Source organism: Barbatula barbatula, assembly GCF_947034865.1.
Source record: "Barbatula barbatula genome assembly, chromosome: 14".
Lineage (NCBI taxonomy): Eukaryota > Metazoa > Chordata > Actinopteri > Cypriniformes > Nemacheilidae > Barbatula > Barbatula barbatula.
In genome coordinates, this window is record NC_136777.1 from 21,354 (window position 1) to 49,350 (window position 27,997).

The following is a 27,997-nucleotide window of genomic DNA, read 5'->3' on the forward strand; positions in this document are numbered from 1 at the left end:
ACATCGAACTTTTGTTGAATTTACACAAGCAGTAGGCCTATGCCAGCAGAGTTTTTGACAACATGGCAACACCATCGGTACCATTAAACCTCAGCAACCCCAAACAAGCAAACGAAGGTGCAAAAAAAACTTCAAGACTTCTAATATCTGAACAGATTGTTTATAAACTAGACATCACACACTTGCAGACTTCAGATAGAAACACACTAACTGATCAAATCTGCAGACTGACACAGACTTTATGCAACAAGTCCAGATGGAAATCTGAGCAAATTATTGTCGAGTATTTTAGCCTTAAGCAAAGACATTTGACTAAATTCACGTTTTTACATAGCTAGAGATGTGCACACCAGTGTTGTGTTGCGTTAATGGAGGAGATTGTAATGTAGGTGAGTAGATGTAAGATGGCGCTCTCTGGAAGTACTAAATCTACTTTCTATTTTACAGGAAGAGGTATGTACCAGGGGCGTTTCCTCCGAGGAGGCAAGGGAGGCAGTGTCTCCCCTCCCCCTCGAAAATAATCGAATGAGAATATTACTAACAGTTCAGAAATAGAATAGGACAACGGATATAACGTGTTGAGTTAAATATGAGAGAAATCAGCGTGTACAACAGTGTGAAACAGCGCCCCCGCTCGAATGAATTCCAAAGGGAGACAGCGTTTCTCTTGCCTCCTCTAAGCTCATTGACTTTACATATACCCCCTAAAGCGTGCCGTGAGTTTGAGTGGGGGTAATTGAAAAGAATGGAGAAAAGTCACGTGAGAGGAGGCAATGCCTCCAACGGGCTATGATTGGATTAACTCATCAGCGAGATCCCGCCTTCCTGCTCGTCTTCGTCATTCATTTTAAACTGCGGGCGCTAAATTAGATTGAACGTTAATTAAATTGTTTTATTAGTTGTATTAATCGGAGTTTAGGATTTGTGTCGGAGATGGCGGAGGCAGAGGAGTTATCGATTGTTGACAGAATATTACGTGGTTCAGATTTGTTCAAAAACGTTTGCTTGTGATCAGGCTTGCTCAGGATAGCAGCAAGGCTAAAGTAAGTCACATCTATTTGATTTGATCTCTTAAATGCTTTGAGTATTTCTGGGACTGCTAATAATTAAATTGATGGTATTGGTAATGATGTTATTCTTATATAGGAAAATCCCAAATGTTCCAGAAGAAGATAAAGGTGGTGTTGATGTACCTTTTCCCAAAGCAGGGAAAATAAAAAAATCAGAAGTACATACTGTAATGAACTTGTAGTAATTAAAAGGAATTTTTCATACATAAACACTGAAATGACACTGGTTTTCTGACAAACGCACTTGTTAATAGTGCAGAGATTAACAAAAATGACATGGATAGAAATCTGCCTCCTCATTTTTTAAGTCCACCGCACACCACTGGTATGTACATGTGTCTCGTGTTATTGAATAGGGGTTGGTTTTCGTTAGATGGCAGCTTCAGTACTTTAACTCCACCATCCGAGGCGGGCACGAGCACGAGCACGAGCACGAGCACGAGCACGAGCACGAGCACGAGCACGAGCACGAGCTCTGCTATCTTTACCGAGCTGAGCACGAGCAGAAGCAGATATTACACGGCGACGGATGGACGACATGAGCTTCTTGTGGATACACGCGATCTTTCTGCCGGCATTCCTGAAGGTAAAGATGAACAACACAATCGGCATGCGCGTTTCTTTCTTCTTTTTTGACTTGAAACTAGTTTGGGTCAAACTACACATACAGCAGTTCTGATTTCATACATGGAGGTCTCGGTGTGATTCACACATCATCGGGTCGGGAGGATACGTGTAAATTCTCCTGACAATCTTTTTAAATACTCATCAGTTTGAGCGCACACGCACGCACGCGCACGCACGCACGAGAACTCTTCGTCTGCTTTCTTCTGAGCTTTATATCCTCCTGATGTGAACTTTGCGTTTCGTGTTAGCACTGACACAAATGAACCTCTCTGATTATATTTTCATGTTTTTGGTGCTGATAACACAACTGAGTTAGCTTCTAAAGACTTCTATATTAAGTTTTGTAAAATGTATTAAATGTAACTTTTAATGTTCGTGAATGAAATTCATCGTTTAGTATTTGTCCCAATGAAGGGTTAGTTCACCCAAAACTGAGTCAGTTTGACTGCCAAATACATTAATGTATATATTTCATTAACATTTGATGTAAAGGTCTTTTATCTATCTGTCTGTCTATGGTAATAGGCTAATTTATATTCCTGTATTCATTATGGCTATGTTTTGGTTGCTATTATTCCAAAGAAAAGCTGATACACATGTGCTTTCTGAAGTATTTTGGCCCAAGGCGCTTACACACCATAGGGTTTGTTGCTCACGTGTTTTTACTTTTTATTTCAAAAGAACTGTGAGGGGTAATATCCCAGACTGGGATTGGATTACCTAAAGACTAACCCTTTGTTAAATTAGGAAACATAACACAATGGCACTGATGTATTTTTAGATTAGCCAGTGAAGTGAAAGGTGTTTTTTGTTAAGGTTAGGAAGCTCTTACAATTTATGTCTAGTCTTAAAACATGTATGGGAAACCACCACATTATGTTTTGAATGGCTACAGTTTTAATTGTTGGCTCGTGCTTCTTCTATTCTCCTCATCTATTAGTGATCTTCTAACAATCTACAGCAGTGGTTCTCAAACTGTGGTACGTGCACTAGTGGTACTTGAAGAGACCCCGTTGGTACGTTACTTGACAGAAAACTCTATGTGTTCATTTACAAATGTCATTGTTTATTTCATGATTGATAAATATGGAATAGGCATACATCTCATATATAGCCTATGTGCAATTTTAATACAGTTATATGAATGATTGTTTATTTCTCATTGGTGGATGTAAGGGTTAGGTTCGGTGTTTGTGTGTCTAACTCGTCTCATGAACTGCGTGAAAATGACATTTCTCGTGTATTTCTGCACTTGATCCGCAGTTTAAAGCGGTTGTTATTGCTGTAAAGTGCTTATTCAACATGCGTCTGCATCTACTTGAGGTTAAATCAATGAAGCGCTCGTTGTGATTTAGTTTTGATGCGCCGCATTGACAAAAGCCGCTGCAGTAAAATGTGAGTCTCTGTTTGTTATATATTTTGTGTAAGTATATGTGTATATATTATCTTCCTTATGCATTGTTTGTCTTTAATAAAAGCTTAGGGTTTTTCTGCAAGTCCCCACAAAGTTAATAAGTCCCCCGTAAGACTCATTTACAGAGCCCTGTTTACAGAGCATTACAGAAAAGTGTTTTGTGTTCACAATTTCTAGTAACTTGGAAAAAAACACTTTCTTTAGTTTGAAAACAGCTGGTAAAGAAAAGGGTTTTTATTAATAATATTACATTTGAATTGTAGGACGAGGTGTAAAGATAAAGATTCATAGTGTTGTCATGTGATTTCCTATGTCTGTCATTGGGTGGTACTGGTACTTGGAACAACTAACTTTATTAAAGGTGGTGCTTGATCTAAAAGGTTTGGAGCCATTGATCTAGGGCATTACTTTTGGAATGGCTCACTTATTGTTGGGAACAGTCATAGAAAGCAAAGACTAAATACCTTGCAAAATAAACAGAACATCTGGCTACATCTGTCTGCAGTTGACAACATAAGGGCAACAAAAGCAGTACACAGATTTGTCTTCACCTTGCCAGAAGCTTTTTGTGTTACAATGTTTTGGACTTAATACTGGACCATTGCACATCTTTTCGCCGTACTGCAAAGAAAAACTATTCACAATCTGCACGCTGCCTGTGACATCAGCGTAGGGTTAGGTGACACAGCTAAAACATTTATGTTTCATATCATTTAATATTGATAATTACTTAAACACAAAAACAGCCTCCTTCCATCTTAGGAATGTTGCCAAATGATGAAATATTCTATGTGTTCTGATGCGGAGAAGCTTATTCATGCATTTATGACCTCAAGACTTCACTACTGTAATGCGCTACTTAGTGTTTGTCCTCCATCATCAATAAACAAACTACAGTTAGTTCAGAAAATACCATCACATAACCCCAATGTTATCAACCCTTCACTGGCTACACATTAAGTATCGTATTGACTTTAAAGTTCTTTTAATCACTTATAAAGCCTTAAAGGGTTTAGCCCCTACCTACCTAACAGAGCTTCTATCACACTACAACCCATCACGCTCTCTAAGATCTCAAAACTCAGGACTTCTGATAACACCTAGAATATCTAAATCCACCAAAGGGGGTTGAGCTTTCTCATACGTAGCACTCAGGCTGGAGGGTAAATCGCAGCTCCCATTCAAATCGTGATTAATTTGAAGTGGCTATCGTGATTGTGAAATCGCAAAGGCTGCAATTATGTTTTATATGCAGCTTGTTCGTGAAGCACGGCTCTGTGATCTGTGGGAAATGCTGTTCCATCTGAAAGCACTGCGCTTTTCAGTCACATTAAATGTCCATTAAAAAAAGCAACATCCGTAAATCATCATCATTAAAAATATACTTTATTATTATTATAAAAATACAGGTGCTGGTCATATAATAAGAATATCATCAAAAAGTTGATTTATAAAACTAATTCCATTCAAAAAGTGAAACTTATATATATCCATGCCACGCCGCATTGCTGCAGTTATTCAGGCAAAGGGAGCCCCAACTAAGTATTGAATGCGGTACATGCTTATACTTTTAATGTTCATACTTTCAGTTGGCCAAGATTTCAAAAAATTCTTTCTTTGTATTGGTCTTAAGTAATATTCAAATTTTCTGAGATACTGAATTTGGGATTTTCCGTAGTTGTCAGTTATAATCATCAAAATTAAAAGAAATAAACATTTGAAATATATCAGTCTGTGTGTAATGAATGAATATAATATACAAGTTTCAATTTTTGAATGGAATTAGTGAAATAAATCAACTTTTTGATGATATTCTAATTATACGACCTGCACATGTACCTGAGGAGACTTTAAAAACAATGATATAAAGATTCCAGATGATGATAGTAAGATGGCATTTTCTTGTTATACGTGTGGTACTTCTTCTATGGAGCATTGTAGTTTCTGTGCGAGAGTGCCCTCTGGCTTTCGGATGCAGCTGCATTTAACAGTATTTCACTGACAAACTGCGCATAAAACATTGCAGCCAACCGCCAAATCCTGTGCAATTTTTCTTTTCGATTAATCGTGCAGCCCTATGTACCACCTTATCTCTGGAATAGCCTTCCCGATACTATTGGTGGATCAGACACACTCGTCCAATTTAAATCTAGATTAAAGACACATATTTTCAGCCAAGCATTCACTTCATGCTAAATATGCAAAAAATAAACCACCAGGACACTGCATTTATTAGATATGTTTTACTACAACAGTTCTTGCTTGTTCCATAAACACCATGCACTGTGCTGTGTTTTACCTTTTTTTTGTATTTGTCTTATTTTCTCCTGTAAAGCTTCTTTGGAACAATGCACATTGTGAAAAGCACTATATCAATAAAATGTAAGCAAGATCGGACACACTCTGCCTTTAACACTGTACTATTCTGTATAATGTATCATACATTATTATTTATGTATGATTTGAACTGCCAAATGTAAGGGATAATGTACAGGCAGCCAGTTGTTACAGCAAGAAATGAGCCCCGATACGATCACAGTCGGCTGCTTGTACATTATCCCGCTAATTACATGGCTTCTTACCTCATAAGTAAGTTATTGAATATGAAAAAATGATTATAAATATTTTATTAGCTCATTTTTAATGAATGCAGACCTTCCGCGAAGAAAACGCAATTACTTTCGGTTTTAAGTTAAGACACGGCGGTTAAAAGCCATGAACCCGCAATTTAGTTTAATCATTTGTAAATAAAATGTCACAGATGTAATGAATTTGTGTGTCATATTAAACTGCGGCTGTCAAATTGATTTGCAGCATCCGGTCACAGGGTGTTATTAGTTTTGAGCAATTCTTATTTGAAAAGAACAACCCTTTGAATGTCGCCAGTGGCCAATCAGAACTAAGTATTCCAGAGCGCCGTGTAATAAGCCTAGTTAATAAATAGACTTATCATAGCACAGGCAGCAACAGTTTTATTAAGTTACTGTCACTTTGTCTTGATATTTGGTAGTGGTGTTTGATCCTGACACATTTTTCTAATGAAGTACTGATAAACAGTCAGAGTATTTCTTACGATCTTTTCTGTTTGTGTTTTATCTTTGTATATTAGTAGAATCAATTGGTGTTTAAACACATGTTGATATGGAACTTTGAATGTTTATATTGATTTGACAAAGAGGGGACCATTGGTGTTTTTCTTTGTGCTGTAGCTTTGCAGGAATTTTCCATTTCTTCTTTAGCCTGGACTATTTTTCCAGTAATAGTTTGGAAGGGTTTGAAATGTGAAAACCCTAATTTCCTCTTCTCTGTGATCCTTGTGGTATTGTGCCGATGTTCTCAGCAGGATGTTTATACGTTCCTCGGGCTGAGATATTACTAGCAAGAATGTTTATTGTGTGCACAGGTCTGGGCTGCGAGTGCTTGTCTTTCTCTCTCTCAACATTTGTGACATATCTTTATATCTACCATGTGGTTTATCTTATCAAGCACTTCATCTTTTCTTATTCCTTTTTAGTGTTTTGAATTGAACACGTTAATAATAATTCTTGGTTTACTGTTCATGCTGTGTGTGTCTTCAATATAATGATGTGCCATAAAGTCATTCTGATTTATTAGATCTACTTTTGTTTAATTGATAATGACCTTGAGCCTGGTTTTGGTCCGCCTGGCACATTATGACAATTATGAAGGTTGTAATTTGCATTTACATATACTAATTAAGCAGATGTGTTTATTGCAAAGCAGCTCACAAAGATAAGGAATAAATCAACAATGTTATTTATCCTGAAAGGTTAACAACACAGTGTGCACTCGTCCATGCAGTACAGAGGAGTTTAGGCTTGAACTGGCTTTTTGTGGTTGATTTAAAGACAACATTATTGACTTTGGTTTGGGTTAGTCAAATGTTGAACCATATTATGCATTAGTTTTCCAAATTCTGCTGCTAATGACAGCCAGTGTCATTCATCTCTGATGTGGAATTACTGAACTGTATTTCGGGCAGACTCTGTGTTGCATTCACACTTTCTTTTAAAGTCAAAATCAAAGCTCATTACACTGTGGAAAATCAAATGTTTGTTTCTGTTTTTTTCTTTACAATTGAGCTCTGTGTTTGTGTAACACTATTTGTAGATCACTGTGTCAGCTTTCCTGTATCTAAGAGCATTGTGTTATCAGCTCAAGGTTGTGTGTTGGATCTCAGGGGATTGCAGATACCTGTGTATACATGTATAGGATAATGCAATGTAAGTCGCTTTGGATAAAAGCATCTGCCAAATGCATAAATGTAAGTGTGTCAGCAATACTAAGGCCATGACTTCAGTCCCAGGAAACACAAATATTGTGTCCCTGTAAATACGTGTCGTTTTAGTGTGTGATAACTAACCTAACTGCACTAGAGAACTTGAAACCGGTTGTGAGACGACCCTAAATTTAAAAATAAAACTGTATCCAAAAAGGTATTGTGCCATGTTTATGTGTTTATTTATTTGTGGTGTAGAAATGCACAAGAATTCGCTGTGTCTGTGACACAAAATGTTTTAATCCAAATCACTTTCTACCTAAGGAACAAAACAAAACAAAACCGAACGATTCATCCACTGAACAGCTGAAGTGGAGAAAGCAGATCAGCATCTCTACTGAAACTGAAGCCAGTGGAAAGTTTCATTGCTGGTGTCTATATGTGCACATGCTGCTTCATACACACCCACAACTAGCTTTCATTATGACTCGCTTTCAGTTTGTGACCCACACACAAATACACAAATACAGATTGCAAAGCAAACGGAGCCCGGCATGAGGCGTTACCGTTGTTGAAATTGAAGGCATGTAAACGAGGTCAAGGGTTTGACATTTTCATTCAATCGATTTTTGTTGGGGGATTTGGGGATTATCCAGTGACGGATAAACCTGATGATGTCGTCTGTTTTTAGCCTGTTAGCTGTTATACAACATGTTTCAGATGTTGGTTAAGGGGGGAAAGGACTCAGCCCTGCTGTAACATCTTTCACATTGAAAAGAGGCACAGATCATGAATAAAAAGAAAAACTTTTGATCTTCCGTTTATTTATACACCTGCATTGACTTGTCATTTGTCTTTTGTATATCTTTTCCAGGCCAGTGTTTATAACGCGCTGTGATATGACTGATGTTATGATCAGCAACGCATCAATGGAGGACGTGAGACTTAGTCCCGGGAAAGACCATCTCACCTTCCAGGTATAGTAACACTGAACGTTTTGGGTGTCATTGCTGTAATGTCATATCAAAATGGTTTGTTCTGCTCTTAAAACTTGACAAACTAGAGCTGCATTAAACAATTTGGATGTTTTGGCATCTTCGCATGAAACATCCACAGTCTTTATAAGAGAAATAGGGTTTGTATTTAACATTTTACAATCCTAATGAAATTGTCTTTCATTCGAAGTACTTCTTACACCCCAAAAACATGGGTCGAATACATTCACCCACTACTTTTTGTCTACAATGTTCTAAAAAACATACTCGTACTTTTCAGAAGTAGGCTTTTTAAAATGGTGGATTGTTTTGGTTCATGCTGTTTTCTAATGTTATTGTTACAGGGCTCTAGACTGTGACTAAAATTGTTGCAAATACTTTTCACAGGGTCGCATTGGTGTGAGTTGCCCGCCAAAGATTTATTTGAACATTTACTGTGATTTATGCGTGGGAATGACACGCTTATGATAAGTGCAGGAAAGAGCAAGCAGATAGCTCCTTTTGTCTCCAAACTTCATTTGGTTTTGCCCAGACCGAAAGTCATAAAGGCATCACGGGACAGACCGATCCATATGTTTTTAAAACGCTCCGATGGAAACATTGTCACATTCCGATTGTTCTGCTCGGCGCTTAATGAAGTCGAACACCTCGGTTTTTTTAACTGTCTCTCACACGTTTATCAAAGGCAAGGTCTGAAGACAGAATCATTCAGAGAATATTTTTTACCTTAATTGCAACCTGTTGTGAATGTTCACAAAAACATGTGTTCCGCACATGCCGCTGACATAAAGGAAAAAACCCTATCCAGTGAAGGATTTTACGTGTTAACTTGTATCTTTTGCAATGTCCTAACAGTTGTTAAAAACAAACAAGTGCGTCAATGTCCACCAATGTCCGATTAGAGACCAAATGACTCATTTGAACCGAATCATTTTCTTGAAACAACTCGTGTCAAACACTGAACTCCCAAGACTTACTGTCTGAACCCATCAAATCAGTCTCTCAAAACACCTCAGAACACAAGTATGCCTTGACCATTTAACAAGACTGTAAGATCAAGTGTTTAAAGTGTATTTATGACAATGTGTAGTAAAGTACATGTATAATAATTTAGTCCTGAGTTACGTTTGAGTTTTGAGCGAGCTAATTCAATTGAATTTATTTATTATTGTGACTGTTATTTAAAAATAAGGTCTGGCAAATGAAGACCAGTGGCAAAATTTTAAACTTTTGCAAAGAGGGCAACAAATGAGGATTGTAAAGACTGACGGGTTATATTTCTCTCAGATGATTTTATAGCCAATTTATGACTTGAAAGAAGTTCATTATGGTCTGGTCAAGATCATTATGATTATTATAAAAACGGGTGCAACCAACTGAGAAAGTGAGTTGCCACCAGTGTTACCAACCTAACCGTGGGGAAAAATGAGACTAGAAACCTGTTGTTAAGAGTTTATGGTCTGTATTAGAACAGCCTGATCTATCTTTAGTATCAAATAATTATTCCCATGGTCTGATTTTATGTAGATGGTTCAGGGTCATGAAGGGGCCTGGCATAGAACTTGACTCTTTATTTATGTGATTTTGTTTCTCATCATTCTTTCTCTCTCGCTCTCACAGACACACACACACACACACACATTCTAATGTTTTTTCCACTGGGCCTGTTGCCTGGATTCTGCTATTGGTTTCCCATGTACAGTATGTCACTAAAAGACACTGAGCTAAAAATACACTAATGCTTCATCCAGAATACAGATGGAATGGGCCTTTTGGACAAGTGCAAGTCACAAGAAAAACGAAAGAAAGAAGAAAATACTCTGTCTTAATCCATTACAGAAAAACCGACTCTGTTCATTTACATCTTATGCATTTGATAGCAGTTTTTATCTACAGGACAACTACACTTCATGTACATGTGTTTTTGGTCTTTACTCTTCACAGATCTTTCCCGACCCGTCCGACTTTGAACGCTGCTGCAAATTGAAAGATCGGCTGCCGTCCATTGTAGTAGAAGCAACAGAGGGAGAGGTGGAGAGCGGGGAGCTCCGCTGGCCTCCAGAGGAGTTTATCGTGAGCGAAGAGGAAGATGAGAAGCCTGATGAAAAAGTCCAGAAGGGACAAATGCACGAGACTCCCCACTAGAGACAATTGAACTGACAGTGTCTGTAATACATGCATACAAACATACACGCACTTATTTGCATGGCCACAAACGGGTTCGATTAATCACTTGTTGCACAATTAAGATTGCAAACTGACATAATAAAAGGAGAAAAAACACAAAAATAATGTTAAACCACAGGTCTGTGGGAGCCTTTTCAAACGCCAGGGGCAGAACTCACTATAAATAGTTTTCAGTCAGTGTTTTAATGCAAGACCTCTCACCTTAATGTGTGCGTGTGTTTTCAAAATGCAGAATGCTTGAAACGTTTTTGAGTATTACTGAATATCCATGGTTGGCATGCACAGGACAGTGGAGCCATTTGAAGGAGGGACAAACGGTTGTTTTTGTGGGAACTAAAGTAAAACAGGGGTTTATATTTTATTTCTGGGGTTTCCCAAAGAATACACACAAATACACAATATAGTATCATTAGAAATTGTAAGGGAGGAATTTCACTGTATATAGTTAACTGTATATCATTTCTGTCCTTACAGTCTCTTTCTGGGTATGGATAGCAGGTCAGTGGTGGTAAATATGACAGAAAACATCATTTGTTTTGAGTAGCACCATCAACAGCACAAGTCTCTTTGTTGTCTGATTTATCCGTCTGTAAAGTCTGGAAATGTCGTCTTTCTCTTCACTAACACATAAGAGACTCTGAAAGCAGAATGGTGTATTGACCCTTTTGCAATAAGTCCATTGTGAATGATGTGTGTTCACACGTGCCGTGTGTAATATTATGTTTGTACGGCTCTGTGTTCAATGGCTGTTTTCAGGTCATTTGTTAAATGCTCAGGGACGAAAGCGAACCTTGTATTTTTAGTTTGTATGCACACCACTTTTTCTCTCTCTGAATTAATTGTTAAAAAATAAATGTTCAAATGTATTTCAAAATGGTCTTTTTTGTTTACTCCGAAGGAAACAAAGCTGTGCCTGTCCTTGTTTTTATATCCCGGTGGGGACCTAAACCTGAATGCACAGCAACTCATGGGCACTTGTTACACCGTGGGAACCAGAATTGAGGTCCCCATGGGCAAAAAAGCTTGTAATTGTACAGAATTTTTTTATGATCTTTAGGTTTCGAGGATAAAATATACAGTTTGTACAGTATGAAACCCATTACGCCTATGGACTGTCCCCACAGAGATAATAAACCAGATTTGAAGAACTGTGTCTTTTCTTCCACCGTTGCTCTTAAAGAAGCATAAAACCTTTAAACAGCAAGACTTCCATCAAAACATGTTCGTATCTGTTTTGAGCACGCATGCATACTGAATGTATCGTGCTAACCGCATGTTGCCTTCCTGTCTCCCTAGACGAGCTTGAATTGAGCAAACTTCCCCTGAACATGAGTTACTCTCTGACAGCAGAGGCTGAGGTCATGTTAGTGTTAAGCGCTTTTTTTTCTTGAAACTCTTGTGGATGTTTTACTTTTATGGTGACCTAATAAAAAAAAAAGAAATAAATTCTGTGAAAGGACAAGCTTTCTCTCTTCAATCATCTGCCAGTGAGAAAGGATGTTGTGATGATATTTTGCCCTCTTAACTGTTTTTGCTTGCACTTCCTGTTGTTTCTGGAGTGACAGCTACAAATCATCTGTTGAAAGTTTCAGAATGTATTTATTTTTTGTTAGAAAATGTAGAAAATGAGATGATGGAGGTTTAATGTGGTGGCTCTGACGTAACAATTGAATTCTGTGTTCCCGTTCTGTTGTCAGTCATATTGGTGGGGTGCCTGTGTGTAATTCAGATTGTGTTGACAGATGAGCGGCAAAGAAAAATAGTTTCCAATGGAAAGAATTTAAAGAATGAGATGGAACTGCTATCACAGCCCCTGATGACATTAACACACACACACTCACACCCATACATACATTTATCCCTGCATGCACCGACACACACACACACACACACACACACTCACACCCATACATACATTTATCCCTGCATGCACCGACACACACACACACACACACACACACTCACACCCATACATACATTTATCCCTGCATGCACCGACACACACACACACACACACAAACACACAGACACACCTCTAAACGTGTCTCTCTCCCTTTTATCTTTTATGTTTTTTTTACTATACAGAAATTTTGAATGCTTTAGCTGTTTCTCATGCTGTGGATTTATCTCTCTCTCACACCATGTGTGTTATATCTAACAGAAGTGATTATTTTAGCATTATGTAGTGGGTGCGCGCGTGTTAACATTTTATTTGAAAACATTCGAATAAATAATTTCCCTTCATATACAAACTCTGTAATCATGTAATGAAAATACCTTAAAGAATGTAAAGAATTCTAATTCCTTTAGGCTGCTGGCACTGGAACATTATACAAACAAAGAAGTCTTCCTTCCAGACATACAATGTTAATACAAATACAGATGGTTCTCACTCCCTGAACGTTGCCTGTTAACCCTGTGTGACACAAATAAACACAAACAAAGTTATTTAATGAGTTATGTTTGAAGTATGAAGTATGGTTTCTCATACCGGAATTTGCAAAACTAAAGAATCTAAAACATTCAAGTGCGCGCGCTCACACACGCACACGGGCAGCATCAGGGTTGGTCCGTTGAATTATTTTCCTTTACCATTCACTTTTGTTAGTTATAGTTGTAAGTCTTTATGTTTATTATGCATTATACCAAGGGGCTGTTAAATGCGTCAATCTGATTGGTTGACAAACGTTCTATGGTTATTCATTAACTTTCAGTTAATGTACTCTTATGAAGGTGTTCCAGGTCTGCCGACCGCATCACAGTCCCATATCACGGCGCCAAGTTTAAACAACAGAAAGGTTACAGTGTAGCCGACAGGCCATCACCGCACACAGCACCTGCTCTTCATCTCTGATGTTTATCATCTTAAACTTTACTGCTAATGGAAACGCGTGCACAGTTTCGTTTCAATAAACAAAGCATTTTAAAAACATTATAGAAATGCATACACTGAAATAAATAAAATAACTAAATAGAAACACTAAATAAATAAACACGGAGAGCCTACTGGTTCTTTTTCCTCTTCATGCTGCGCATAACTGATAAAAAATATTTTGATAGACCTTCTCTTTCAAAAGTTTGCATGATTTGTTTTACTGCATTACAAACAATACGAGGAATAAATAATATTAGCATCACTGGCTTTTCTGTGTCTGAGGGGGGTTCGACACTTGAGAACGATTTACCGTCATCTAATCACAGACCCCTGACGTGCATCAGTTGCAGTAAATGCTTCTTTGTTTCTGAATCTGTAAAGCACGCACACTCGCACGCACACACACACAGACAGAGGCGCGCACAAACACTGTTGCGGTGATAACAAACTTTTGACGGAGAAGCGCATAGCAACATGAATGTAGTTCGTCAAGTTTGTTACCCAGAGGGAAGGACGCGTAGCCTACTGTTTTATTCATTTATGTCTGAAAACAGAAATGGAAAATATGTAAATGAGAATGGCTTTATTGTGCGTTTAGTTGTGCAAATTTTTTTAAATACTGCACAGTACAGCATTTAGAGAGTAAAAGCAAATACGGCGCAATGACGTCATGCACACGGGGCGGATTTAGTGATTTAGGGGCCCTATGCAAATTCATGTGGGGACCCCAACTATGCAGCATTTTACTTTACTGCAACCCACGGATGCTCTGTGTTTTCAACTGTACATCCTACAGTATAGTTATATTTGTCAGCTTGCTGATTATTCTGCAATATTTATTATCTTGCAGTCCCGCAGTGAAATTCGAGCCCTGTTTGAATGCAAGTAGGCTAATGTAGGCTATTGTGAAGCCATAAACTATATTAAAAATGATAAAAAGTCAACAAACAGAGGCTTGTGTCATGAAGTTGGTTTGGCTTGATTATGAGATTATAATGTAAATTTTCAACGATATGCGGTCTTTCATAAGTTCTGTAAAGCTCCGTGGGACTGCCATCTAGTGGTAGTCGGTTTTCTTAGGCACGGTTGTGTGTGGATCGGAAGTTATTTGTGTGTGGATTGTCCATTGCAAAATCGCGAAAAATAAATCTAAATTCAAATGCACAGAACAGGATGAATGCAGGTGTGTTGCCTGATCCACAAATGGACAGCTTGTCCTCAGTGTGTGCAAAATGATTATATATGAACACAAAATACACAAAATTTGTATTAAAAAATCTGTCTCTATTTGTACAAATCGTGTCATGTTTATAAAAATAATTTCACTGATTCAAAGCATAAGGCGTTATTTGCGTGTGGATAAAATATATGTGTAATGTGTACAATACATGTATCACGTTCACGGATGGCTACGCATGCATTAGTAAATAGTTTCAGATAAAATGTATTTCATATTATTTTACCAATATTGCAGAATAACCAGCAAGCTGATTAATAAAACTATACTGTAGGATGTACAGTTGAAACTTCGCCATACAACTGCAGGTCGTATAATTAGAATATCATCAAAAAGTTGATTTATTTCACTAATTCCATTCAAAAAGTGAAACTTGTATATTATATTCATTCATTACACACAGACTGATATATTTCAAATGTTTATTTCTTTTAATTTTGATGATTATAACTGACAGCTACGGAAAATCCAAAATTCAGTATCTCAGAAAATTTGAATATTGTGTAAAGGTTAAATATTGAAGACACCTGGTGCCACACTCCAATCAGCTAAGTAACTCAAAACATCTGCAAAGCCTTTTAATGGTCTCTCAGTCTGTAGGCTACACAATCATGGGGAAGACTGCTGACTTGACAGTTGTCCAAAAGACGACCATTGACACCTTGCACTAGGAGGGCAAGACACAAAAGGTCATTGCAAAAGAGGCTGGCTGTTCACAGAGCTCTGTGTCCAAGCACATAAATAGAGAGACGAAGGGAAGGAAAAGATGTGGTAGAAAAAAAAGTGTACAAGCAATAGGGATAACCGCACCCTGGAGAGGATTGTGTAACAAAACCCATTGAAAAATGTGGGGGAGATTCACAAAGAGTGAACTGCAGCTGGAGTCCGTGCTTCAAGAACCACTACGCACAGACGTATGCAAGACATGGGTTTCAGCTGTCGCATTCTTTGTGTCAAGCCACTCTTGAACAACAGACAGCGTCAGACAATCTATGGGGTATTGTGAAGAGGAAGATGCGATATGCCAGACCCAACCATGCAGAAGAGCTGAAGGCCACTATCAGAGAAACCTGGGGTCTCATAACACCTGAGCAGTGCCACAGACTGATCGAGTCCATGCCACGCCGCATTGCTGCAGTTATTCAGGCAAAGGGAGCCCCAACTAAGTATTGAATGCGGTACATGCTTATACTTTTAATGTTCATACTTTCAGTTGGCCAAGATTTCAAAAAATTCTTTCTTTGTATTGGTCTTAAGTAATATTCCAATTTTCTGAGATACTGAATTTTGGATTTTCCGTAGTTGTCAGTTATAATCATCAAAATTAAAAGAAATAAACATTTGAAATATATCAGTCTGTGTGTAATGAATGAATATAATATACAAGTTTCAATTTTGGACTGGAATTAGTTTTATAAATCAACTTTTTGATGATATTCTAATTATATGACCAGCACCTGTGTAACATTAACTCAAGACACGCGCAAGCATGAATCTGGCGTCCTCCGTTCTTTCCGACAACAAAGCACCTGAACCCAACCAGCTCGGAATCACGACATCAGAAATGGGAACTACCACATTTCCGAGAGCACGTGAACGCAGCATAAGACACGTGACAATGAACCTGAGTGGCGGGGCTTAGAAGTTCGGTAGTCCTCTGTAATTGGTCAGCTCAGTGGCTTGCGTCAGATGCGGAAGTGAAATATACGGAAACCATGGCTGCCACGGCAAACGAGTTGACAAGCTTATCTTTCCTTCTTATGTTTTCTTTTCATAATCGAGCTGATCTCATTTAACTGACGTAATATCATCAATTGTAATCGATCAGCGCGCACTCGCTCGCAGATGATGTTTGAATGTCGTCACGTGAGATCATCAGTTTACATGTAAAGTGAGTAACGTTAAATGAACGCAAAGAGTTCATGTTAATGTTTGTATCACAGTGTAGATGTGACCTCATTCACACATGATTATTCACGTGAGCCACTGTAACGTGCTGTTGAGTCTCTGTATGTTGACAGCGATATGCTGAACAGAAACATTGGATCAAATTAAAGTCGATTCACTAAGGGTGGGCAATTAAAGTAATAACGTAAGAGCTAACGTTAAACAAGGGTTTGTTGGTCCCGGTTTTATTTCGGTTCGAGTTGTTTAGCACACCACTTAAATTTAAACAAAGATTAACAAATCGTGGATTAAAACTTGAACATGTATGTATTTAAAACGTCATCTGCGATTCATTTGATCCGCCATGATGGATTTGCCGGGGTAACTGTGGTGTAAAAAGGTAATAAAGAGCGTGTGCATGTAAAAGAAACCGGATTGTGCTCATTTATCTGGATAAACAAGCTTTGAGGGATTCGACATATCCTGCAGCTCCCGACTGGAGCAGAGAAGAAGAGCGCAGTTCAGGAGTCCCGAGCGGGTGAACCTTTGCCATCGACGCCGCCCCTAACGGCTCCTGCGGGCGATTGAAGTTCCGGGGGTCGTGTTCGGACCTGCACCGCCGATTGAGGTGCGCTTCTGCGGGACCGGACCACACCTGATACTGTTTTCCCTCACATATTATTACAGATTAGAGGTTTTTATTATTTAACCCTCCTCAGTAGCAAGTTTTAAATTAATCCCTACCTGAGTGTAAAATCAGAGTTTGAGATTAAAGGTAATCCAGATTTACTGTAAAATTAAACCTTTTATCAAATGATATCTCGTGTAATGTTTTTATGTGAATGTCAGGAGTTTGCTAAATTGTAAAGCCGAAAGTGAATGAATAACAAAGATGTTTTGGGAAAAAAGGAGTCGACTCTGATATAATTAGTTATATTATTAGAAATGCCGGAACGATAAACAAACACACACAGCATCACATCAATACAGTTTGTAGAGAATAAAAAACATGACACACTTCTGTGCTTGCTTGTGTTGTCTCTTACGCCCAGAGGCGGCAGAGCAATGTCATTTTGATTATTTTCATCTGTTGAGCGAAGATCTCACAGTTAACTGGAGTTTTAGAAGTGACGGTAAATAAATGTTCATGTGAAGGTTTTCTCTCCTTTGTGTCTCAGGTCATGGCGATGGTGTCTGTGAGAGGTCTCTTCTTCATCATTACTCTGTTCTTGGGCAGTTTCTATGGCAGCGTGTTCATGTTGGGTCCAGTTCTGCCTCTCATGCTGTTTTCACCTGCATGGTACCGCTGGATTACTGACCGCATTGTGGCCACATGGCTAACCCTGCCAGTGGTACGTCTCTCATCTTCATCATCTTCAGCACTGATAAAATCACTCTAGGCAATGGATAGTGTTTGGTCCTGATGTCTTTCTGTGTTTCTCGGCAGGCGTTATTGGAGCTTGTGTTTGGGGTGAAGGTGGTGATAACAGGTGATGGTTTTGTTCCTGGTGAGCGAAGCGTAATAATAATGAACCATCGCACCAGATTAGATTGGATGTTCCTGTGGTGCTGTCTGCTGAGGTACAGCTACCTGCGTCTGGAGAAGATTTGCCTTAAAGCGGCGCTGAAGGTCGTGCCTGGATTTGGTGAGCTAAAAACTCAGCTTCAGCCTGAAATACTCTACCTGACTTTTGCCCAGATTTCCGGTCTGGGTTAGTCGTCAGTTGTCGCAGGATGTCTGACGATTTTTCTCAAAATGTTTTGTAGTTGTTCATGGGTAAAGATGACGCAGACTCCAGTCTGAGGATATCAAAGCATGTTTGATATTTTGAGCCGATTTTAGAAACACATACCTCGTGTATCTTCTAGGGTTGTAATGGTATGACGGTCTACCGCGGTTTGAACTTACATGATTATTATACCATGAACAATTGTATATCTTCCGTTTTACATAAGCAATGAAAAAGAATAATCTGCGCAACTTTGTGTTTCGGGGAGGGTTATATCATTTTTCAGTAGATCAGCCAACGTAATGTAAAGAATATCCTGTGAAAGTAAAATCATTAGATTTTGAAATAGTTTTGACTGACTGACACCATGTCAAAGACTCACAGTAAATAACAGTTTTTTAGCCTAGTTTACTGGGTCACACTTATGAGTGTAAGTTGCGCATATTATTGACATTGATAGTTGTGGTGAGGAAGGCGGCACGAGAGCCGTGAGGCGGGGCCGATGGCGTGAGTGATAAGTGCAATCAGCTGTGCACGCACCGGTCCCGCATCTATCACGGAGGAGATCAGGAGCTTAAAAGGACGACCGGCAGGACTGTTGACGAGAGAGGACCGGGCCCGGACATGTGTTAAGTTTGTGTTTGTTTTATGGCCGGCAGTCGACCGTGAGGTGGCTGCCGGTCTTTACTTCCGTGTTTATTGTTTGTTTTTGTTTAATTTCAGTTTTATTATTTGAATGTCCGCCGGTTCCCGCCTCCTTCCTTCCCTTTTATGGAACTTTGCTACAATATTTAACTATAATAAAGAACAACACACAGTGCAGTTTTATCAAGCATCGCTTGCACTTATAGGTTGCTGGCAGTGGCTCTAGCCTGACTTTAACATTGTAGTATACATTTTCTCTCTCTTTCTCCCTCATTTATTGTTTCACCACACAAACTAACATTTGTGAAGTTGGCTATTGATATACAATTTAAAATGACACCAATCACCTTACAGTCATGTTAATGAAAACACAGCTTGTGGGCTCGTGATCAGAAGGTTGCAGGTTCTAATCTCAGTGTCAGCAGGTCATGACTGAAGGGCCCTTGAGCAAGACACCTTACCCCTGATTGCTCTGCAGTAATGTGCCACTGTAACAAAAAACTACTTGTAAGTCGCTTTGAATAAAAGCGTCTGCCAAATGAATAAATGTAAATGTAAAACAAATTGCGACGGAGGGGAAGCCTGCGTACAGCGTAGCATGTGCCTCATTGGGCTCATTTTCTGTAACACCTGCTGCAGCGTCACACTAGCCTGGCCCTGCGCGACAAGGTTATCAAAATTCTTGGCCTGAGCCCGCCTGCCTACAATAAAATCAAAAGATTTTTTTAAATAAAGAATAAACTCAACAAACAATTTAACCAGATCACAATGGTAGTTTACTCCTTTAGTATCACCAAAACAGTAAATGGGCATTTTTTTACAAACTGAGGTGCTCTGCTACTTGCAACGGCAAGCAACGTTCTGAAAACAAACGAAAACGTGTAAAATCTAATACAATTTAAAATAGTAATAATAATAACAGCGTGTACTTGGGCAACAATTACTAATGAAAAAAGTCTAATCCCAAACCGAAAACAAGACAGTCACAAGAACAAACTCCTATAGAACATCAAGGTAGAAAAAGTACAGCATCCACACTGGAAGCTTTAAGTCCAGTCCTCCTTTCTTCTACATCTCGTCCTGCTGCACTGAAGGAACGCTCGCTGCTACTGCTGCTTGTGGGGACATTAACACTGTGAATAGTGGACGAGGGAATCCTGTGTGAAAACGCAGGCTCCACTGTAATGTGGGTCAGCATGACATGTAAACTTGTTCGTTGTTTTATTTTTGCCATCATCAACTTCTTATCGCCTCTTTATTTAATGAATTTCTATTAGAAATATGAATGAATGTCTAATATATAAAAAGGAGGACAAGCCTAAAACAAGCCCGAAGCCCGGCCTGCTTGTGAGCTATGACGTAAAAATTGCCCCCTAGCCCAGATCGAGGGGTGTAAATAAGTCAGGGGAACGTCGGACAGGGCTCTAAGCCACAGCTCTGTGCTTCGCTATTCTTCTCACTATCACATATGTTTGCACCATGTGTGTACTTTCTTCTGCACTGGAAGCTCCTGTCGCCAAGTCAAATTCCTTTTGTGTTAAAACATACTTTGTAATAAAGCTCCTTCTGATACAGCAAAGCATGTCTAGTTACTCCATGTCAATCATCACTGGTTCAGATTTTAGCAAACAAACACGTAGTAGCATATGACGAGTTGCTACGGAAACCAGATGTGGTGATACGCTGACCAAAACTGAGGCATGCAGTTACAAGGCTACAGCCTTGCCAAAAAATACGGTTGCGTGATGAAGTCAGACCCGAAACACCAAAGACTAAGTGAGAGCCTCTTCTGCACATCCATATTTGTTTGTAGCTCGGTGGTAAGAGCATTGCGTCAACAACGCAAGGTTGTGGGTTCGATACCAGGGGATTGCAGATACATATGTAAAATGTATAGGATAATGCAATGTAAGTCGCTTTGGATAAAAGTATCTGCCAAATGCCTATGTTACCCCGAGCTTCTTCCTGGCATGGGTAGAAAAGTAGTCCACGTCTGGTGGACGTCAATGTAATAGGGAACGTGTTCTAATGGCCAAAAGAATGAGAGACTGGTAAGGGACGTAAACACACAAATACAGTAGAAAAAAAATGAAATCACCTTGCTAGTCAGTCCCATACACCACAATCATAGCCCACAGCTAGATTGGAAACATGCGGCACGCACATACAGGGACAGACCAGCGAAGGGAAAACCTAACCGAAACAAAAACAGGAGGAACAGCGAACAACTCCACCTACTACAAAGAAACACAGAAATACACTTTATAATTCAATAACAATACAAATATTTCCTTTAATCATATTACCCTTTAAAATCCTTTCAACCTTATGTAAAATAGTTTAAATTACCTGCAACACTGTCATCAACACTGGACCAATTTCCTTGATGAAACCACACAGCATTACCGACGGTCTATGCCACACTTATCTATATTAAAAACACATTACCTTAATTGAATAAAGCCATATGTCGCCAACACTGTTAAAATCTCAATCCATACACATGCCCGCTCTCTCCAGCGGTGTCCGCAACGAATAACAAAATATCCCAGCAATGTTCACATCTGTAGTAAACAAGATTCGTGCTTTCAAAGGCTTTGTGGTCATAAAAACACAAAGCAACTTTCACTTAGCCTACCTGCTTCGGGCCCTAGCCATGCGCAAATGTCCTCGAGAGCATACAAAAAGGCTTCCACACACTTAAGATCCAAACAAAGGGACCGGACCTCATATTTTGGCATCCTCTCAAGTGCCTGCTTATAAACCCCCCCACCATGTGCTTGGCCACGCCCTACAAGCAAAAGGAGCTAGCTCCCCTGCTACACCTAAATGTAAATGCAATAAAACGTGTTGTTGCATTCGGAAACTGATGATATCAGTCGCGTTGTGTATTTTAGCCTTAACTGTTTAGAAAGTCGGCAAGGGTATGATGCATATTTAAAAAAAAAAATTCTAAAACTTACAAAAGAATGAACTGGAATAACTCCAGTTGTGTTCTGAATATCGGAGTGTTTTCATTTGAAAAGCAAAAAACACAACACATAACAAAAGTCATAGAAAAAGGCTAAATGACTGTGTGTGTTCGTGTGTCTTTGTGGGCAGGTTGGGCGATGCAGATGGCCTCCTTCATCTTTATCCATCGTCGCTGGGAAGATGACCGTACTCATATGACCAACATGCTGCAGTATTTCTGCCACATCAGAGAACCGTTGCAGCTTCTGATGTTCCCCGAGGGAACGGACCTCACCGGTGAGACTCATTTCTGTGATGTTGAACAGTGTAGAAGACAATCTAACAATACAGACAAAGCTTTTAACAGCAGGTCAGCTGGCTTCGGAATCTTGTCACAGTACCAACATTTCACTTTTGTCGCTAGCAATACTAGTGAAACTACAAATGAAAGTACCGCTTCTTGACAACACGATTGGCTTCAGACTGTACTTCCGTTAAAAGTTTATGTGGATTAAACCTTACTTCACAACTTTACACTCAACTCAAATTTGATTTATATATAGTGCTTTCAAACCCACATGCACGGATCACAAAACACATACCAGACACAAACCCATATGCACACACAGCAGTGTACCACAAAGAAGCACAGATGAAATAAACAGACACACAGAAGGTAAAAGAAAGAGAAACACAGGTAACATGTTGTAAAGACTATAAATTCTTAATCTTATATGGAGCAGTTAATAAATTACACAGAATGCTACATCCGATTACATGTGTACCGATCAAATGAATGCATATTTCTGTGAAGAGGGCCAGCAGTCATCTGATATACGAGCAGTGATGACTTTGGAGAGAGATGTAGAGTTCTTCTGGAAGATAATTCAATTCTGAATCTGCAGTTGTAATAAAAATGATGCACTGCACCTTTCTTCAGTTCAGTTTTTTTTATTTCATGTTTTCACACAGATAATACTCGCGCCAAGAGTGACAAGTTTGCTGAAAGAAACGGCCTTCCCAAATACGAGTTTGTCCTTCACCCGCGTACAACTGGCTTCACCTTCATCACTGAAACTCTGAGGAAAGGTCAGAGATCTTCCATGTTTTAATCATTTCAACAATACATTTCCAATCTTTGATACTGTAAATACATTTAGTGAAAGTGACCCATTTGTCAGATATGGCGACCCATAACCGAAATGTGACTACTGCATTTAACCCATCCAGTGAGTAGTAAACACACGGACTGCAAGCCGTGAACCTATTGTTTACTATTATTTTAAAATGTGGGGAATATATAAATAAAGAAGGAGTGAGTGTTCCAAAACTTTTGAACGGTAGTGTATATACCATGAAAACAAAAGGAAAATACTTAAAAGTCAAGTTGCAAGTAAAGGAAATGGAGAGAACTTGAAGTAGCTTAGTGTAACGGAGGCCAGCTAGTGAAGAGCTGTGCAGTGTGTAAACCTCACGCCCCGACCAACAGATGTATAAAAGACGTCTTAAAACGATTAAACCTACACATTGGGACTGTAAGGCAGAAGCACGTGTTTCTTACTTGTTTTCATTGTTGGTAAATTGTTTGTGAAGTGCTCAAATGATTGTGTAGCCAGTGGAGAGAGATGAAGAGCGGTAAACTTAACAGATCTAATCATCACTTCCGTTAGCCTCTTCAAACCTGAACTATTTTTTTTATGAACACTAATCGCAAGTAATCATCACAGTAATGGTTTTTCTTTATCTAGGTGACAACTTGGATGCTGTTCACGATATTACTGTTGCATATCCCCAGAACATCCCACAGACGGAGCGCGACTTAGTGCTGGGCCTGTTCCCACGTGAGATCCACTTTCATGTGCAGCGTTACCCCGTGTCATCTCTGCCTCTATCAGCTTCGCAGCTGCAGTCCTGGTGTCAGGAACGCTGGGCGGAGAAAGAACAGCGACTGCAAGACTTTTATCGGGCTGTTCCGCGCGCCTTTGATGCTCCTGAAGCTCGCGTGCCTCCGTGTAAGAGCGAGCTGAGAGTAACACTTATTAAAGCTGCGTCGCTTCTTTATTGGAGCTCGTTCATCGCTCTCTCTTGTGTGGGGCTGTGGCTCTGGGTCCCTTTGCGAATCTTCTTCCTGTCGATGGTGATCTTCTTCCTGGGTCAACAGCGGTTGATTGGGGGGATTGAGATGATGGAATTGGCATGTCATCGACACTGGAATTGTCTGAGTTCAAAGGATGGACGGAGTGATGAGACTGAGGTAAAAAAAAAATGAAAAGAGATGCTGGACACTGGATCAGCAGCACGTGTGTTTGTTTTGTGGTTAACAGCGCCACCTCCTTCTGGCCGAGAGCTGCATACGGAAATAAAGGGTTCACAAAGTGTCATTTTCATACAGAAACAAATGCACAGCTGCTTGTGCTGTTTCTCCAATTACCATTTCCGTGCGTGCTTGTGTGTGTGTGTGTGTGTGTGTGTTATGTTTAAATGACTAACAGTATGATTCTGTTTCTCTGTGGATTGTTTTTATTTCTTTTAATTCTTCTTTTATCTGCATTTCAGTGCTGTCGTTTCACATCTACAGTGCTTAACAAATGTATTAGACCACAAGATCCCAATGATGTCAAGTTTGTGCCACAGCTGCTCTAAACTAACTGTATTGGTGATTGGTGAACTTTCCAATTTACTGTGTTTTACAAGAAAAAGCACTTTGTTTTTATTCCGATGCCAAATTACAGTCAATAACAACAGAGACTGGAAACGTACATAAAAGCAATGCCAGCAAGGAATCAAGCTGTTATTAAGGCCAGAGGAGCCCATACAAAATATGTTTTTATGATGTGTGAAGTTTGTTATTTGCCAAAAAAACCAAAGTTTTTGAGGGATTCCTAAAATATTTGTTTTCTTTTGATGACAGGTAGTCTAATACATTTGTTAGGCACTGTATATTTGTTTTTAAATGGTATAATTAGTTTTGTTTCTATTTATTTGTTTAATTGTTTTGGAATGCAGCCATTATCTTATTATATAGGAAAACTGTAGCAATACATAGTTGATTCCTGTGGTTTATGTGTCAAATGTTCGATTGGATTCACATGATGCTATTCTCTTTAATGCATGAGTGCTGCCGCTGTCGCATGAGCTGCTGTTACAGCCGGTGGCCAGTGATTCCTTACGTTATTTAGGAATAATCTGTTCTGTAAACACATGTTTTCTAGGCGTGACTTTAGAGACAATCTACGTTATAAATCAGAATATTTCTGAGTTCTCAATGTATGTCCAAATCATTTCTCGTAGCTCATAGATTCAATGCTGCAAATTGCCGTCCTGCTGCATGTCTCATAGTTGTCTCCAGTTTCTTCTTCTCTCTGTTGTTGTTGATCGAGTCTCTCTCTAGTGACGATTGTTGTCCACCGCAGTCTCTTCTGATCAAACACTCAGATTCTCGACACACCCGAACAAGCGGCAGTGTCATCACAGCAGTAATACATGTATGGAGGGTCAATGACATCTCTGTATGAGAGACCGGTGTGTCACATGACCGGTGTGTGACGGACGGGTCGTTCTGCTGGTGTTCATGGGTATTTCAGCTGCTTCTCTGTTATTCTGATGCATTTATTACTTTGACCTGTTCACTGTGCTGTCTGTGTTACCATACGTCCAAATGTTAGAAGAGTTTTGTCTGGTTCACATGTCAACAATCACTCAGGTATATTCAGTCACTATTGAGTTGATTAATAATGGATACGCTAATAAATCCATCTTGCCCCTTTTCAACCATTTGTTGTGTTATGTTTGCTTGTGAATACTTTTCTGTTTTAAATAAAGCATTACACAGACACAGAGAGTCTTTACACTCTCATTATTGCCTAGTTCAGTGGTTCTCAAAAGTTTTCAGATGAAGTATCACCCTTAATAAAATGAGTTGTTCCAAGTACCACCTAATGGTCGTCATATATGAATAACCATATGAATAAACACTTCAATTAATAGTACAGGTCTTCCAATTCTTATGTAACACTTTTTTTTAATCTAATAGCTGTTTTCAAACTAAATAACATGTTTTTCAAATTAGTCAGCAGTAATAGTGAACACAAAGCACTTTTCTGTAGTTACAGTAAACAGGGCTCTGGAAATGACTATTATGTAGGGATAACACAGCCAGCCATTCCACAGCAGCTGAACATCTTGTAAGGATAATGTTGTGATTAAATAAAGATCTTGTTGTTTGAACGAGTACATCGTTTTCTTTACGCAAGAAACATTGAGTCTAAAATGTTCATTTTTATGTATTTGGGGTCTGAGACTTTTGGGACTGTAGACCAGAAAGGTCGGGCATTTGCCTGCACTTAATAGGCATTTCATCTTTTATAAATTAGATTTTGGCCGAATGTATGTTACGACAAGAAAACAGCACATATAGCATATATGTTACAATCTCTGCTTTGACGCGTTCAGTATAGAGACGCAGCGGTATAACGCCATAGCGGTCTCGTCTGGTGTATACACGGGCTAAAGGCTGCTGCGTCACTGATCTTAAAATAGGATTGTTTTTTAATTATTGGTGATTTTAACATACATGTGTGCTGTGAATCTAAACCTTTGGTTAAAGATCTTCTCAGTCTTATTGAATCTTTTAATCTCATGTAATCAGCCACTGGCCCAACACACGAAAAAGGGCACATTGGACATTGTATATTGTCATATGGTTTATGTATTACTATCAGTGAAATATGTGACATGTATTTCAGATCGCCTGCCTGTTTTATTGACTGGGGTTGTTCCCAATCCTTGGTTTTCTACCCGTGCTTCTTCATGCAGTGTGCAGGCTATTAACCCCTCCAGAATTGCTGGTCTTAATTTTCCACCCGTCACGGTTATTAGTGATTTTTCTGGTTTCTCCTGTTACTCAGCTGTCTTTCAGCAGTTTGAGCCGGTCACATTCTCTTATCTTTCCGACATAGTTAAACAGCTACGTCCTGCAAGTTGCCCATTTGACAGTATTCCTGCACGCTTGGTTAAAGATGTCTTTGACACTGTTGGGTCAAGCGTTGTATTTTTGATTAATACATCTCTTAGCTCAGGGTGTGTACCAGCTGCTTTTAAACATGCCATTGTGCAACCACTTCTAAAAAAGAACAGCTTGGATTCTTCAATTTTCTCTAATTTTAGACCTATATCTAAGCTCCCCTTTCTATCGAAAGTCTTTGAGAGAGTTGTTTTTAATCAACTTCAATCCCTTTTAGATTACAGTTTTTCTCCATTGGTTTGGCTCAATTCTTGAAACAGAAATTACATTCTCAAAATTCTAAGATAATTTGGCAAAACAGTCTTACAGTTCAGCACAACACTATAGCTCACTTGCAAAAGCTCATATCTCTCCCAAAACTGTTCACTCATGCTTCAAAACTAAATTCCTTTGCCATATAAACAGTCAGTGCCACGAAAATGACAAAGATCCTTCTCAATTGCTTTGGCTCATTTCTTGAAACAGACCGGACGTTCTCAACACTCTTAATGCGATTGCCAAAATAGTGTGGATGGTTCAGCACAACACATGGTTTACCTGCAACAGCTCATATCTCTCCCAAAACAGTTCACTCATGTGTCAAAACTAAATTTCTTTCTCATTTAAACAGTCAGTGCCCCCAAAATGCTTCGTCCCTTTGGCATTGTGTAAGCACTGCAAGTCAGAATGTTTAGATGTTTTGTCACTATGGCAGAGGACCATTGAAACATCACTCATGTCCACCTTTCAGTCGTAGCCCCGTCCTTCATTGACAATGGTTACTGTACTGTCATATTGTAGGTGAGGCCCTACAGGACCTTTCTCATTTTCAGGGATCAAATCAAAATGAAGGTCGTCCAAGAAAAGACGGAGCTTCTGTGTATTGTATGGGCCAGGACTGGGGATGTGAGTGGCCACACCATTCTCAGATATGCCAGCACACATAGTTATATTGCCCCACTCGCTAGCCTGGGACATCCACCGTGGCCCGGTGGCCAATAATATGACGGCCACGTCTTCGGCCCTTGGCACTGAGATCCGAACCGGCAACCTTCTGATCACAAGCCCAACGCTCTGACCACCAGTCTGACCTTCGAATCTCAGTGCCACATGACTGAAGTGCCCTTGAGCAAAGC

The 27,997-nt window shown here is 39.3% G+C and overlaps 2 protein-coding genes across 5 annotated transcripts; both read left to right on the forward strand.

Annotated features, from left to right (window-relative positions):
- Positions 1-1,479: 1,479 nt before the first annotated feature.
- On the forward strand, positions 1,480-11,399 carry lbh (LBH regulator of WNT signaling pathway). Its single transcript, XM_079473288.1, has 3 exons — positions 1,480-1,656; positions 8,226-8,328; positions 10,291-11,399. Exons 2-3 carry the CDS (start codon positions 8,251-8,253, stop codon positions 10,489-10,491), a joined length of 279 nt encoding a protein of 92 aa, XP_079329414.1. The 5' UTR covers positions 1,480-1,656; positions 8,226-8,250; the 3' UTR covers positions 10,492-11,399.
- A 4,879-nt stretch (positions 11,400-16,278) lies between these two features.
- lclat1 (lysocardiolipin acyltransferase 1) lies at positions 16,279-26,084 on the forward strand. 4 transcript variants are annotated; one of them, XM_079473367.1, is made up of 7 exons: positions 16,279-16,932; positions 17,022-17,160; positions 17,711-17,884; positions 17,980-18,178; positions 22,010-22,156; positions 22,832-22,948; positions 23,608-26,084. In XM_079473367.1, the coding sequence occupies exons 3-7, from the start codon at positions 17,714-17,716 to the stop codon at positions 24,126-24,128; spliced, it is 1,155 nt and encodes a 384-aa protein (XP_079329493.1). In that variant the 5' UTR covers positions 16,279-16,932; positions 17,022-17,160; positions 17,711-17,713; the 3' UTR covers positions 24,129-26,084. The 4 variants fall into 4 exon arrangements, with proteins under 4 accessions (XP_079329493.1, XP_079329494.1, XP_079329492.1 ...); XM_079473368.1 differs by having other exon boundaries at positions 16,279-16,536; positions 16,995-17,160; XM_079473366.1 differs by having other exon boundaries at positions 16,279-16,536.
- The last annotated feature ends 1,913 nt before the right edge of the window (positions 26,085-27,997 follow it).